This window comes from Anomaloglossus baeobatrachus, chromosome 11, assembly GCF_048569485.1.
Source record: "Anomaloglossus baeobatrachus isolate aAnoBae1 chromosome 11, aAnoBae1.hap1, whole genome shotgun sequence".
NCBI classification, from domain to species: domain Eukaryota; kingdom Metazoa; phylum Chordata; class Amphibia; order Anura; family Aromobatidae; genus Anomaloglossus; species Anomaloglossus baeobatrachus.
Window position 1 is genome coordinate 122,519,906 of NC_134363.1, and position 16,750 is coordinate 122,536,655.

Here is a 16,750-nt window from a genome sequence, read left to right on the forward strand (position 1 = left end):
TCGGCATCAGCTGAGACGTGTAATAATGTTCCACAACATCTGATGTCTGTATAATCAGGTTCTACAGCATCTGAGTACAATATAAAGTGTCGTCTAAAATGTGATTATGAGATTCTGCTGCAGTTAATGTGCATAGTGATGCTGTTCAGCAGCTGGTGTCTAAAGTATATAGTATGAAGTTCTGCATCAGCTGAAGTGCAAATGCAGCATATGAGGTCTGTATTCTCAGGTTCCATGATACCTGAAATGTGTAAACTGATGCTACATACCATAATAATTGTGTATCATGAGGTTCTGCAGCATCTGAGCTGTGGATTGTGGGGTCCGGCAGCATTTTGTGTGTGTGCATTATAAGGATCTACAGAAGCTATGCTTTACACGAAGTTCTGCAGCAGCTGCAGTGTGTATTAAGTGGTTCTGCAATAGCTAAGACATTTACAGTATATTTATGCTCTACTTCATTTTCAGATTAAATCAAAAGATTTTGCAGAGATGGTGGTATAGATTATTTGGTATCATGAATTCTGCAGAAGGTGATGTGTATAGTATAAGGTCCTAGAGCAGCAAGTTCACAGCCACCGATACCTCACAACTTTTGAAGAACAGAAAGAGGAACAAATTATGTGGTGGCTCAGCATGCCATGGCAAAATTTTGGTCACGTTGTTAGCCACACCTCAAGCCAAACCCATTTGGCAGTTAGGACAACTCAGAAGGTGCCCCTGTTGGTTTATTCATTCACAGTCATAGCAGCCAAAACTTTCTCATCTTCATGTAGCTTCACTATAAGGCCATGTGTCCACGGGAGCTTTTTGCTGCGGAGTTTGCCGCGGAAAACCTGCGGATTTTTCTGGATTTTCCAGATAAATCCGCAGGTTCTAGCATGAACAGGCACTCCCGATGTTACCCTATGGGACATGGGGAGTGTCTGTGTCCACGCTGCGGATATTGCGGCTGCGGAATCTCCTGCGGAGATCCCTCAGCCGCACCTAACTGCATGTCAATTATTCATGCGGATTTACTTGCGGAGATCCCGGCCCTCCGCTATGGAGATAGAGGCCGGGACGTCCGCAGGTAAATCGCGTAAAACTCCGCATGTTTCCCGCAGCTATTCCGCTGGAAACTCGCAGCTAAAAATAGCTGCGGATGCCAGCGGGCAGCTGTGGGAAACATGCGGCCGTACCTGAGAATATATCCGCAGATACGAGCGTCCCGTGGGCACATGGCCTAAGACGTTTCTTTTTTGTGATGTAAGGCCATGTTCACATGTAGAATAAATACTCTGTTTTATTGTTTTCTGCAGGTGTCTAAACCAAACCATACAATAACAATCTCCTCTTATTATAGCATGTTTGCAGTATTTTTTATGACTTTTCCTCCTTATTTGATGTGGTTTTGTTTCAGATGGAAAGCTGCATTTTTAAATGTTTTTATAGTACAGAAAAAGTTTGATTCTGCACTTAGTATAGTAATTGCACAAAGAAAAATGTATGTGCAAAAAATACCAGAAAAAATGCAGCATTTATGCTACTTGTGAACATGGCCTTCTATAACATGCATCAAACAAACAGGAAAATGCAAAAAAAACCAGCAACACACAATAATTATTAATTCTATTGCATTATGTGGTACGGACAACTGCAGAAAATGTGCAGAAAAAAACTGTAGAAAAAAATCAGAATTTACATTATGTGTGAACACAGCCTTAGCCTTACATTTTTTATTACTTTTTTCATGAGTTTAATAGAGAAAAATAATCAATCAATCATTCCATGTTTTAATGCCATTTTCCAATCCTCATAACTAATCTGATCGCTGTGTTGTTCGGGTAGTTACTATTACAGGGACACAAAATATGTCCATGTTATTTGCAGATTTGTGATGTTCATTTATTTTTTTTAAAGTGCATTAGAATGTCAATATTCTATTAATTTTTTATTATTTTTTAGTAATGTTATAGGTAGAAAAAAAAATCTTTTATTCTCCTTCTATAATACAGGTACATAAAAATACACTCCTATGTACAATTGTGTCTTTATGTACCTGTATAATTCGCCTGTAGAGTTGCGGGTTGCAATGCAGATCAAGTATACAAAAGTCTCCCATTGACATCAGCAGTTTCAAAGGTTTACTTGCTAACTACAATTGTAGAGGTTGCCAGTTCACGTCTGAGGAATACTTACAAGAGAAAGAGAAAATTAGATTTTTGCAATTAGAATCAATTGAAATACTATGTCCCAAGAATGACAAAAGTATTTTAGGAGTGATACCTTAAATACTTTTGTCATTCTTGGGACATAGTATTTCAATTGATTTTTCTGGCTAACACGGTACCTAATATTACCCTGTATTGCACATCGTTGCAATTAGAATGAAATTTACATTTTTGCAATTTGTATTATCTTTAGTAATTTAATTAGAACAAAACAATCTAATTATTTTTTCACCTCTAGAATACAGGTACATAGAAATATACTGCTATGTACGGATGCATATCTACGTACCTGTCTAATCTAATTTGTAGGTTTCCTGCCTGAACTACTGGTCAAGTACACCAAATCCTCCTATCTCTTTCAGTGTGGGCAGCGGCTCATTGGTAGGCTGCTGCATAAGGATGAGTTCAAGCCTCTGGGAGGCCAGAGAAGAGAATTAGTTATTTAGTTTATGTGTATAGAGTGATGATAGCCTCTGAGAAGGAGGAGGAGCTACAAAACCAGAGAGTTTAGAGGCAGTCAGGACAAATTCTTGATGCCGGGACAGTGGGACTGAACCCTAAAATTAGGGCAATCCCACTGAATCCGGAACAGGTGAGAATTATGCACATAGAGTAATGGAGTTTAACTTTTCTTTTCCGAGAATCGATGAGTTCAGGAACCAGGGAAGAAGTGAAGAAATTTGTACTTTTGATTTATGTAAAGTTTGCAAAAACACAGTTCCCATTTATTTTGTGAAATGCAGTGACATATCTGCTATTAAACCATTAGGTATAATGACAGTGTTGATGACAGTATATCAGATTGCAAAATAATGAAATATAACCATATTTTTAGATGCTTTTCTATATTATAAGTACACAAAAAAAGATTCAAAATCACAAAAATTGTATGATAAAACAATTACATTTTATTAATGTTTATTAAATATATTTTATAAAAGAAATATTAAAATAGTGGGGATAATTGGTAGATGTTCACATCATATGTTATGTGACAAGTTTGTTTAACCTAGTTTAATCTATTTTTGTATTTTGCTACTATACGCTATATACTAATACAGTTAGGTCCAGAAATATTTGGACAGTGACACAATTTTCGCGAGTTGGGGTCTGCATGCCACCACATTGGATTTGAAATGAAATCTCTACAACAGAATTCAAGTGCAGATTGTAACGTTTAATTTGAAGGTTTAAACAAAAATATCTGATAGAAATTGTAGGAATTGTACACATTTCTTTACAAACACTCCACATTTTAGGAGGTCAAAAGTAATTGGACAAATAAACCAAACCCAAACAAAATATTTTTATTTTCAATATTTTGTTGCGAATCCTTTGGAGGCAATCACTGCCTTAAGTCTGGAACCCATGGACATCACCAAACGCTGGGTTTCCTCCTTCTTAATGCTTTGCCAGGCCTTTACAGCCGGAGCCTTCAGGTCTTGCTTGTTTGTGGGTCTTTCCGTCTTAAGTCTGGATTTGAGCAAGTGAAATGCATGCTCAATTGGGTTAAGATCTGGTGATTGACTTGGCCATTGCAGAATGTTCCACTTTTTTGCACTCATGAACTCCTGGGTAGCTTTGGCTGTATGCTTGGGGTCATTGTCCATCTGTACTATGAAGCGCCGTCCGATCAACTTTGCGGCATTTGGCTGAATCTGGGCTGAAAGTATATCCCGGTACACTTCAGAATTCATCCGGCTACTCTTGTCTGCTGTTATGTCATCAATAAACACAAGTGACCCAGTGCCATTGAAAGACATGCATGCCCATGCCATCACGTTGCCTCCACCATGTTTTACAGAGGATGTGGTGTGCCTTGGATCATGTGCCGTTCCCTTTCTTCTCCAAACTTTTTTCTTCCCATCATTCTGGTACAGGTTGATCTTTGTCTCATCTGTCCATAGAATACTTTTCCAGAACTGAGCTGGCTTCATGAGGTGTTTTTCAGCAAATTTAACTCTGGCCTGTCTATTTTTGGAATTGATGAATGGTTTGCATCTAGATGTGAACCCTTTGTATTTACTTTCATGGAGTCTTCTCTTTACTGGTGACTTAGAGACAGATACACCTACTTCACTGAGAGTGTTCTGGACTTCAGTTGATGTTGTGAACGGGTTCTTCTTCACCAAAGAAAGTATGCGGCGATCATCCACCACTATTGTCATCTGTGGACGCCCAGGCCTTTTTGAGTTCCCAAGCTCACCAGTCAATTCCTTTTTTCTCAGAATGTACCCGACTGTTGATTTTGCTACTCCAAGCATGTCTGCTATCTCTCTGATGGATTGTTTCTTTTTTTCAGCCTCAGGATGTTCTGCTTCACCTCAATTGAGAGTTCCTTAGACCGCATGTTGTCTGGTCACAGCAACAGCTTCCAAGTGCAAAACCACACACCTGTAATCAACCCCAGACCTTTTAACTACTTCATTGATTACAGGTTAACGAGGGAGACGCCTTCAGAGTTAATTGCAGCCCTTAGAGTCCCTTGTCCAATTACTTTTGGTCCCTTTAAAAAGAGGAGGCTATGCATTACAGACCTATGATTCCTAAACCCTTTCTCCGATTTGGATGTGACAACTCTCATATTGCAGCTGGGAGTGTGCACTTTCAGCCCATATTATATATATAATTGTATTTCTGAACATGTTTTTGTAAACAGCTAAAATAACAAAACTTGTGTCACTGTCCAAATATTTCTGGACCTAACTGTATGTTATATCAAAACGCTGTGACTCCACAACATGTATTATTTATTCACTGTTATTATGCCCTATTCCAGAAATGTTTTTTTCTTGTACCCTTTATGTGTATGTACTCCCTCACTATTTTAATATTTCTTTTAAAAATATATATTTAATAAATATTAACATTTAATTATTTTATCATACATTTTTTGGGAGTTTTCATCTTTATTTGTGTAGTTATAATTTACTAAGGTGAATTTTCTTGCATTACTGTTGTCACTTTGTGTTTTGTGTTGTATATGCTTTTCTACATTAAAGAGGATTTACACTATTAATTTACCCCCCTTTCATATGACCTAACTCTTCCCAATAATCAGTTTCCTAAAACACTTCTATTTCCTGTCCTGCTCCTGTAAGCCTATATCTGTGTGGCTACTATAATGTTCTGTTGTGACGCAGCAAGGCTACTTCTGATCTGGAACCAGAATCAGATGAACTGAGCATGGCACGTCATTGGTAGGGCTACTCAGTGAGTGGTAGCAGTCTGAGCAGTGCACGTCATTGGTGGGGCTACCTCTCAGTGAGTGGCAGCAGTCTGAGCAGTGCACATCATTGGTAGGGCTACCTCTCAGTGAGTGGCAGCAGTCTGAGCAGCGCACGTCGTTGGTGGGGCTACCACTCAGTGAGTTGTATAGAGTGACACGGCACTTCTAAGATGTAAGAATGGGTGCTCTGATAGCGTCCAACTCCGTATCCAAAATAAAATAGATCAGGTACTCCAAAATAGATGCAAAAAAGAAAACTTTATTCAAAATGTGGAGCAGTTCAAATTTTGCAAGATGTTTCGGTCAGCGCAGTGACCTTTGTTAGTAGAACTGACTACATACACTGTGTGCAGAATTATTAGGCAAATCAGTATTTTGATCACATGATACTTTTTATACATGTTGTCCTACTCCAAGCTGTATAGGCTTGAGAGCCAACTACCAATTGAGTAAATTAGGTGTTGTGCATCTCTGTAATGAGGAGGGGTGCGGTGTAATGACATCAACACCCTATATAAGTTGTGCTTAATTATTAGGCAACTTCCTTTCCTTTGGCAAAATGGGTCAGAAGAGAGATTTGACAGGCTTTGAAAAGTCCAAATTTGTGAGATGTCTTGCAGAGGGATGCAGCCGTCTTCAAATTGCCAAACTTTTGAAGCGTGATCACCAAACAATCAAGCGTTTCATGGCAAATAGCCAACAGGGTCGCAAGAAGCGTGTTGGGCAAAAAAGGCGCAAAATAACTGCCCATGAATTGAGGAAAATCAAGCGTGAAGCTGCCAAGATGCCATTTGCCACCAGTTTGGACATATTTCAGAGCTGCAATGTTACTGGAGTATCAAAAAGCACAAGGTGTGCCATACTCAGGGACATGGCCAAGGTAGGGAAGGCTGAAAAACGACCACCTTTGAACAAGAAACATAAGATAAAACGTCAAGACTGGGCCAAGAAACATCTTAAGACTGATTTTTCAAAGGCTTTATGGACTGATGAAATGAGAGTGACTCTTGATGGGCCAGATGGATGGGCCAGAGCCTGGATCAGTAAAGGGCAGAGAGCTCCACTCCGACTCAGACGCCAGCAAGGTGGAGGTGGGGTACTGGTATGGGCTGATATCATCAAAGATTAACTTGTTGGACCTTTTTGGCTTGAGGATGGAGTGAAGCTTAACTCCCAGACCTACTGCCAGTTTCTAGAAGACAACTTTTTCAAGCAGTGGTATAGGAAGAAGTCGGTATTGTTCATGAATAACATGATTTTCATGGAGGACAAAGTCACATCACATGCATCCAACTACTCCACAGCGTGGCTGGCCAGTAAAGGTCTAAAAGATGAAAAAATAATGACATGGCCCCCTTGTTCACCTGATCTGAACCCCATAGAGAACCTGTGGTCCCTCATAAAATGTGAGATCTACAGGAAGGGAAAACAGTACACCTCTCAGAACAGTGTCTGGAGGCTGTGGTGGCTGTTGCCCGCAATGTTGATCGTAAACAGATCAAGCAACTTATAGAATCTATGGATGGTAGGCTGTTGAGTGTCATCATAAAGAAAGGTGGCTATATTGGTCACTAATTTTTTGGGGTTTTGTTTTTGCATGTCAGAAATGTTTATTTCTAAATTTTGTGCAGTTATATTGGTTTACCAGGTGAAAATAAACAAGTGAGATGGGAATATATTTGATTTTTATTAAGTTGCCTTATAATTCTGCACAGTAATAGTTACCTGCACAAACAGATATCCTCATAAGATAGCCAAATCTAAAAAAAAAACACTCCAACTTCCAAAAATATTAAGCTTTGATATTTATGAGTCTTTTGGGTTGATTGAGAACATAGTTGTTGATCAATAATAATAATAAATCCTCTAAAATGCAACTTGCCTAATAATTCTGCACACGGTGTATAGAGAAGTAGATGATCCATGTGAAGAAGAAAAGGAGAGAATTCAGATTTATTAGGAGATAATGAGAAGAATGTTCACATGTAATGACACGTGTAGAGTGCAGGGTCCGTCAGTAAACGCTATTGGAAGTGCTGCATGGCTGGACTGAGAGAAACTAGTGAATGTGTACAAATGAACACAGACGTCACGTTTTTGATGAAAGGAGTATTCACAGGAGGATAGTGACAAACCTGCAGGGCTAATTGGAATGTAAAAAGAAGTGTAAATGAAAGGGGAGAAATTTACTTGAAGTAACTCCACCTGGTGGAGAAGTAGACATCACGCGCACTCTGTGCATTCTCATTATTTCCTAATAAATCTGAATTCTCTCCATTTCTTATTTATATGGATAATCTACTTCTCTATATGTAGCCAATTTTACTGACAAAGGTCACTGCGCTGATCGAAACGTCTTGCAAAATTTGAACTGCTCTACATTTTGAAGAAAGTTTTCTTTTTCGCATCTATTTTGGAGTGACTGATCTATTTTACCTATCAGTGAGTGGCAGCAGTGTGAGCAGCGCATGTTATTGGTGGGGCTACATCTCAGTGAGTGGCAGCAGTCTGAGCAGCGCATGTTATTGGTGGGGCTACCTCTCAATGAGTAGCAGCAGTCTGAGCAGCGCACGTTATTGGTGGGGCTACCTCTCAGTGAGTGGCAGCAGTCTGAGCAGCACATGTTATTGGTGGGGCTACTTCTCAGTGAGTGGCAGCAGTCTGAGCAGCGCATGTTATTGGTAGGGCTACCTCTCAGTGAGTGGCAGCAGTCTGAGCAGCGCATGTTATTGGTGGGGCTACCTCTGGTGAGGGGCAGCAGTCTGAGCAGCGCATGTTATTGGTGGGGCTACTCTCAGTGAGTGGCAGCAGTCTGAGCAGCGCATGTTATTGGTAGGGCTACCTCTCAGTGAGTGGCAGCAGTCTGAGCAGCGCATGTTATTGGTGGGGCTACCTCTGGTGAGGGGCAGCAGTCTGAGCAGCGCATGTTATTGGTGGGGTTACTCTCAGTGAGTGGCAGCAGTCTGAGCAGCACATGTTATGGTGGGGCTACCTCTCAGTGAGTGGCAGCAGCCTGAGCAGCACATGTTATAGGTGGGGCTACCTCTCAGTGAGTGGCAGCAGTCTGAGCAGCACATGTTATTGGCAAGGCTACCTCTCAGTGAGTGGCAGCAGTCTGAGCAGCACATGTTATTGGTGGGGCTACCTCTCAGTGAGCGGCAGCAGTCTGAGCAGCACATGTTATTGGTGGGGCTACCTCTCAGTGAGCGGCAGCAGTCTGAGCAGCACATGTTATTGGTGGGGCTACCTCTTAGTGAGTGGCAGCAGTCTGAGCAGCACATGTTATTGGTGGGGCTACCTCTGAGTGAGTGGCAACAGAGTTAGGTTGTATGAAAGGAGTTTAAATTAGTAGTGAAAACCTCTTTAAATTTAGTCACATATTAATTAATCAAAACATAAAATAATTTTTCCAATTGTGATCATAATCATTTTTTTTCTAGAATTTGGTTCAGCGTTGGATGGCTCTCATAAACCAAACTTATTTTTGTGATTTTATTCTATTAGGATATTCAGGTGGACAGGTTTTTCTGTCATTTCTTATACTCACCATCTATACAATGATTCTGCTGGGAAACTTTATTATATTTAGTGTTATAAGGATTGACAATCATCTCCAGACGCCTATGTACTTCTTCTTGAGTTATTTATCCATTTTAGACATCTGCTATTCTACGGTCACCCTCCCATCTATGCTGGTCAATGCCATCACTGGAAATAGAAGAATATCATTTAATAGATGCTTCACCCAACTCTACTTCTTTGTCTCTCTTGGAGGGTCAGAATGTCTTCTTTTGGCCGCAATGGCTTATGACCGATATGTAGCCATATGTAACCCCCTATATTACCCGGTCATTATGAATAAGAAGTTTTGCTCGTATTTAGTAGGTGCATGTTGGTTTAGTGGTTTCTTAAACTCAGTCCTTCATACCTTGATGACCTCTAAGCTGAACTTTTGTGAAGCTCGACATGTCAATCATTTCTTTTGTGATGTGCCAGCCATGTTAAATGCGGCCTGCACCGACACACGCACTAGTCAGTTGTTACTTTATATAGTCAGTGTCTTTCTAGGGATGACACCATTTGTGTTTGTTATTGCTTCCTATGTACAAATTATCTCTAGTATCTTGAAGATACAGTCATCAATTGGAAGGAAGAAGGCCTTCTCCACCTGCTCGTCCCACCTCATCGTCGTTACAGTGTTCTATGTGACTGCTAACTTCAACTATATCGGACCGGCACCTGGAGATTCATTTGACATTGTGAAGCTCTCCTCTGTTCTGTACAGTGTTTTAACTCCTTTGTTTAATCCAGTTATTTATTGTCTGAGAAACCAAGAGGTCAGGAGGGCACTGGTAAAGGCTTTATCCTGGAAAGATCATTTTAAATAAAATTGGGGTAATAATCAACAAACTGATGGAATTTTATGCATTTGTTTACATAGATGAAAAGAGGAACAAAAGCCCATTATGATGGCGGGTTTTGCATCAAGATTTTTTATGCCTTTCAACATTACTTCCATGACCACTAGATAAAGTGTCTATTTGTAAACAATGTAGATTCTCTGAAGAGAGGGGGGTCCTGCCCCCACCAACCAGTAACAAAGGTGGTGGGACCAGATGAGGTTCCTCTCTAATTATGGGCAAGTATGTGTGCCACCCTTGCAACAGCCGAACTGCTCGCATCCAGGGTTGCTGTGGCTCGAGGGTCTCCGGACCCAGGGGCTTGTGGTTACTTCAAATGTAAAGGGGGGTTATTTACAAGGGATAGTTTGTGACGCCACCCGTGGTTTGCAGTAAGGGGAGTACCGCTGCTGCCGATGGAAGTACCCAGGGGAGATGGAGTGGGGCAGCCAGATGGTGATCCCTCCACGGGCAGTGGAGACCCCGGGAGTCTGGAGATTAGCGTTGTGCGGGCTATGCGGGCAGGCAGGATGCAAGGAGTGCAGTGTACTCACTCAGGGGTGTAGACGTTGGTGCAACCATTAAGCAGACTCTGACACAGAAGTAAACCAAGTCTCTGGGTGCCACTCCAACTCGGGGGAGCTCGTCCAGGTATCCGTTTCAGCTGGTATTGCTTAGTTGTCCGGAACCTGCCTCCATGCACAATTTTGTAGATTTTCCTAAGTGACCCTTCGGCCTGAAGCTGTCAGTGTCCCACTCCCTATAATGGTATAGTGGAGCTGTGCTCTCGATGGCTGACACTTGGAATTTCTGTAAGCCGCATAAGCTTGAAAGCCCTATCTCCCTCATTGTGTTAGTGCCTTCGATCTCTGAGCTCTTGGGGAAAGTTCATAAAGAGACTACCCTCCACAGCTGAATTATCAGGTTGCGTGAAGCTACTCCCTGGTCTAGGGTCCTGTACCCCGCCGTGCTCGGTACCTGTCTTGTTACTGGACTTCTAGTGCCGACCGTTCTCCAAAACTAAGCCAGTACACCCTTTTCCAATACCCTGTGACCAGGTCTCCGACTCCTCTGGTCTCAGACCACCGTCTGCGACCTAACCAAGGTCACACAGGGAACTCCAACTCTCTCAGCAAATCACTCTCTGATGGCTAAGACTCCAGGGAGCTGCTACTCCCATCTCCTCACTCTTTGGGAGCTACTACTTAACTCACTTCCTTCCTCGCACCAGTCTGCCTGACCCCTAGGCGGGTGGCCCTTTTCCAGCTACACCACCAACTGGTGTGCCTGACAGGGTGTGGTGTGAGGTGTGTTAGGATTTGAGTGCTGATGGAAGCAATACCAGTGTGTAGGAACCCAGAACTATGGAGGGTGAGTTCTGCACCATAAGAGAAAGGAGTGCAGTTCCCTGTGACACCCTGATAGAGTCAGGGGCGTCACATATGCACTTATTTTAGTTACATGTAATTTAATTTGTTACCACAATGTCGCCCCCAGTAAACCCATGCTCTATTTTGATTTTTTTTACCTCATAAGTAGACTGATTTCTTAGACAGTCTTCTAATGTTAGGGACTAGTGATGGGCAGACCCCCAGATATCCAGGATCAACAGATCCAACCCTTTCCGCCCCTGAACTGATGCCGACTACATCTACATGGATACCACTCCCCATATATGTCTATGGGTCCTGAATCATGCACTTTAAAATGGTGGTTGAAAAGGGTAGTGGGATTACAGCAGGCGTGTTATAATTACCAGTCTATGCATGGCTACAACACTACCTCCGGGGCCGCTCATTCTCCTCCATACATATGCACTGCTTCCCCCACCCACCAGCAGTCTCAACGTGTGTGATTAACCCACCCTTTGTGACAGTGTGTCTGACTGCTTGCAATCACAGGCACTGTGTGTGTCCCTAAATCAATGTAAAATAAATAAACAAAAATGAAAAAATTGGCGTAGGGTCCCCATATAATGATACCCATCTCAGATAAAACACAGGCTGCAGCCCCCTTCGTGCGCTTATCTTGGCTGTATATCAAAATATGAGGGGCCGCATGCAGCTTTTTAAAAAAATGTATTTAAATAAATAATTTTTAAAAAACGTTGTGTGGTCCCCCCCATCCATTAGATGCAACAATCCCAGCAATTTACCCAACTCATCCCGATTGCCCGGGCAGTTAGGGTAATAATTGGTTAATGACAGCTCACAGATGCCGCTAAGCCCTACATTAGTAATGGGAAGAGTCTATGAGACCCCACCCCATTACTAACCTGTAAGGGAAAAGAAATAAACAAAAACACTGAATAAAACCTTAATTTGATATAAAATACAAAAAACACCTTTTTTTACCCCTTTATTAACCCCCAAAATACCACTGCAAGTCGGATGTAATTCACATGAGGTTCCACAACGATCCTAGCTCTGCTACATACATACTGAAGTCATAGTGCAGACTCAGAATAACCCTGTATTACTCCAATTGCCAGTGCACTAGGGCAATCGGGATGAGCCAGGTAAAGTGACAGAATTGTCGCATCCAATGGATGCGACAATTCTGGGTAGCTTTGGGCCGCTATTTTTAGGCTGGGGAGGGCGCAATAGCCATGGACTCCCCAGCCTGAGAATATGAGCCCTAGCTGTCAGGTTTATCATGCTTGGTTATCAAAATTGGGGGGACCACATGTTGGGTTTTTAAAATTATTTATTTGAATGTGCTCTGTTAATCCCACCGCTGCCACCAGTTCTCACGGGGTTCTTCTCTAGTATCACACAATCAAATCAACAGAGCGAGAGATGAGTGAGCAATTCAAAGAACATTTATTCCAAGCAAATCAAAAGGTCCATAAAAATAATTCACCACGCAGATTGTAAAATAGTCCAGGAACACGGATATAGTCCAGTAAGCGAAAAATGTCCAGATCTCTCTGGGGAGCTGCAGCTTCTCCACCAGAGGATGAATCTTCCTGCTTGTCTCTTGTCCTTCTCCAGACTGAATAATCCTTCAGGTAAGCAGAGAGTTTGGGTGTGTTCCAGGCCCACCTCCCCGGCACGTAGAGACAGAAGCACTGCAGGGGGTTATTAACCTGCAGACAGAACAAATAATATATAGAATGGACAGAGCACCATGCCTAAAATACGAACCTACACAAACTGATACACAACCCACAATATCAAACCATCACAGCCCTCACTTAGTATAGAGTCGGAACTTTCACATCACCCCACTGTCTTGTTGCATTCGGTAGGACCTCCTTTGGGGATAGGTGCCTCTTATGAATCACTATCCCCCTTCACAACCAACTGCCCCAGATACAATCCTGGTAGAATGACATTTCTGCAGGGATCAAATATCCACACTACAACAACCTACAGACGTCCACAGGCAAGCTTTCTTAGGAGATCTCTGTTTACTAATGGAAGCCATAGCCAGGAGACAAGACATACCCACCTTAGCCACTCAAATAGTAGCAGAATGCAAGCAGGAGTTCAATCAATTTCATTCCGGTCTTTGTACTCTTACTTCTATAGTCGACTCGCTAACACATAATACAGATACCTCCATCCTGGACCTCAAAGCTCTGAAGCACACAGTGTCTCATCACTCATCACAAATACAGGTCTCTAATGTGGACATTCCTATTGTGCTTACTTTAGTTTTCAATGGCCTTCTCAGAAGCCCGCCACACACCCATATTGAACTTGACAGGGCCCATACAGCTCTATGCATACCTGACAGAAACGATTCCCGCCCAAGGAACAAAATTTGCTTTGTACATTTTTTTTGCTTTGAAAGAATCCATCCTGCAAGCATCCCGCAAATAATTGAACCTCTAATATAACGCTCATCCTATTTGACAATGCCAGACCTCCCCCGATACACCTTTTTCAGAAATCTGCACATAGCCCTCTTCTGAACCCCCTTTGAGAATGAAACATCCTCTTCCATTGGGGCTTCCCATTTTCCTTAACAGTTCAAAAAGGCTCTCAATCCTTCACTCTGGGTTCCCTGGAGAATTTACCAACTTTTCCATCAGGCCTGGACCTACCCAAAATATTCTTACCTAATTGGCCCGCTGTGAACCTTGGACCCGAAACACAGTTGAGGGGCCTTCCTGCCTCTTCCTCAACCGCTCTTCCTCCGAGAGATGGCCGACAAAGTGCCAAAATAGGCTCATCCTCCCTCAGACTCTTGAATGATAATAGAGTGGAACCTTGGATTACGAGCATAATTGGTTCTGGGAGTGTGCTCTTAAACCAAGTTACTCATATCAAAGCAAAATTTCCCATAGGAAATAATTGAAATGCAGACAATTCGTTCCACAACCCAAAAATACTTGTATTTATACAAATTTATTACAGTAATACAACCTAATGTACTGTATTCATATAAAATTATTACAGTACACTAATACAAAATACTGTACAGTAAATAACATATAAAACAAATTAAACTGCACATTAGCTTACAATAGACTTGTTGGTGTGCGAGAGGTACAGTACAAGTAATGTGCTGTACGGGTTAGCCTAAAGAGAGTACAGTACTGTATTCACAAATGCAAATTGATAGATATGCTGTATAGTATAGGCTGCTTTCACACATCCGGTTTGAGCCGTGTGGCTCAATCCGGCTGTGAAACCTATGCAACGGATACAGCGAAAACACCGCATCCTTTGCATACGTTTTTTACATGCGGCACGTCCGGTTTTTGCCGCTTGCGTCATGCTACTGACCATGCGCAGTGGCAAAAACCGCATGCGGCGTCTGGATGCGGTTTTTGCCGCACCGCGCCGCATCCGGCATCCATAGGGATGCATTGAGAAAAGCGCCGCATCTGCCGTATGCGGCACGATGCGGTTTTTTTTTGCCGCACAAAAAAACGTGCCAGGCAACGTTCTATCCGGCCGCCGCATCGGCTAAATCTGCCGCATGCGGCAAAAACCGGACCGAACGCAAGGCCATGCGGCACAATGCGGCACTAATTAAAGTCTATGCAGGAAAAACGCAACCGGCAGCAAAAAAAAAACGGTTGCGTTTTTCCTGCAAAGTGCCGGATTGTGCCGCATAGAAAAAAACGGAGGTGTGAAAATAGCCATATACTGTACTGTGCAATGGTAAACTGTATATAGTATACAGTACATATGTACATAAAGTTACCTCCAGAGCAGGTCAGAGCGCGGTGAAAGAACAGAACCGGAAGTGTGCACGGTGGGAATTTGCTCTTATTGCAAAGCATTGCTTTTAAACCAAGTTACAAATTATTAAAAAGCTTTGCTTGTCTTGCAAAATACTCTCAAACTAAGTTACTCTTAAACCAAGGTTCCACTGTACTGGATTTTACTTGAACTTAAGCACTTCCTTCCATGTTCTTTGTTCTATACGCACTACATTTTTGGATGGTGCCATGCCTGATGGGCCATGATTAGAGCAGATTTCATACTGTTTGCTTCTGCATTATATGTACCTGCCTGCAAGTATTATATAACAATCTTAAGTCCTCTATCTGGTTACATTTTAATTTATTATGTGCATGCCCATTATCTATGACAGATTGAATCACCATTTAGTTGCCAGTGATATTATACCTTACAACTATTTAATTTACTTAGGTGTTGCCTTGTATCATTACTACCAATGTTTTTCCCCTTATAGGTTGGAAGCCTCTGTTTGGCTCGGCCTGGCTAAATATGCTGCTTATTCACGATAGTGAATGGGGTCTTGGGAATACTCGTAACCGGGCCGGTAGGGGTCAGTGGATGTCACGGTTGGTTCTGCCCGACTTCGTGGCTCCGAGGTGTCCACGAAGGGATCGATGGTGGGATATAGTGGGATGATGAGGATGAAGGGGTTGAGGATATTGGAAGCAGTTGTCTTGTGACGCCACCTGTGGTGTGCGGCTAGGGATTAGCCGCCGCTGCGGGTGCTGCCCTCTGGGGCAGATGGTGTCGCAGCTCGGATAGTTCGGCTCCCCACAGTTAGAGCCAGGCCCCAGGGGAGGATGATGGTGGTGGTAGTGGTCGTTGGCGCCGGCAAGGATAAGCTGACGCAGTGGTTGCGGTTCAAGGTCTTTACTCACTGTATGATAGCCGCCCACGAAGTACCGCTTTCTGCCGTGATGGGCTTCAGCTGATACCGGATAATTCAGAGGTCGCCACCGGTGTTCCCACTGTGTGTTCTTTCTGGTCGGGGTCCCTCTAATCCCAAGTATGGAATATGGAACGGGCCGCAGGTGTTTCCTGTACTCTTCGCAGACCCTGGAATCCCCTGTAGCTGTAGAGAGCCTGGCTGACCTGCCTGCTCCAAGCCTCGGGTCTTGTAGTGCTCCCAGAAGTTTAAGGTGATGCCTGGATCGAGGTCCTGACTGTGCTACTCACCCCAAGCTGTGCCTGGGGGTAACTGCTCAAGTGTGAAGATGCTCCTTTCTTTTCCCCAAGTGGTGCCTGCCCCCCAGGTAGTTGTCCTAGTGACCAGGAAAGTCCCATGCCTCGTGATGGCCAGCCCCCCTGTCTACCCTAGGCTAATCTCAGTGGGAAAGCACCTAACTGTGTGTGGTTTTTGAATGTGAAAAACACCTGTGATTAACCTTTTCCTTACTTGGGATTAGTATTGCACCTTAAGTGGGATGCAATACCCTGTGGCGACTGAAACCTCAGGGGCGCCACCGTATTGTAGTAGTCAAATGAACAGAGGCTGTCCCTCTGCTTTGCTATGTTTTTGTCTTCTTATGGATTCTTCATCTGATAATTTATACCTTTTCTTCCCTTACCACGTACGGGATTCAAATCTCATTTTTACAAAGTAAACAGATAACTAAACATCAACTAAATATTGCTTCCTTCAATGCGAAAGGTCTGAACACCCTAGAAAAACGAGCCCAAACTCACCATCACTTCCATTGACAAAAG

The 16,750-nt window shown here is 42.8% G+C and overlaps 1 protein-coding gene across 1 annotated transcript; it reads left to right on the top strand.

Annotated features, from left to right (window-relative positions):
* The first annotated feature begins 8,900 nt into the window (after positions 1–8,900).
* Positions 8,901–9,830, top strand: LOC142255839 (olfactory receptor 5V1-like). Its single transcript, XM_075327287.1, has one exon. It carries the CDS (start codon positions 8,901–8,903, stop codon positions 9,828–9,830), a length of 930 nt encoding a protein of 309 aa, XP_075183402.1.
* The last annotated feature ends 6,920 nt before the right edge of the window (positions 9,831–16,750 follow it).

Coding starts and splice junctions, on each gene's coding strand:
- LOC142255839 (XM_075327287.1), top strand. CDS start 8,901: ATGGCTCTCATAAACCAAACTTATTTTTGTGATTTTATTCTATTAGGA.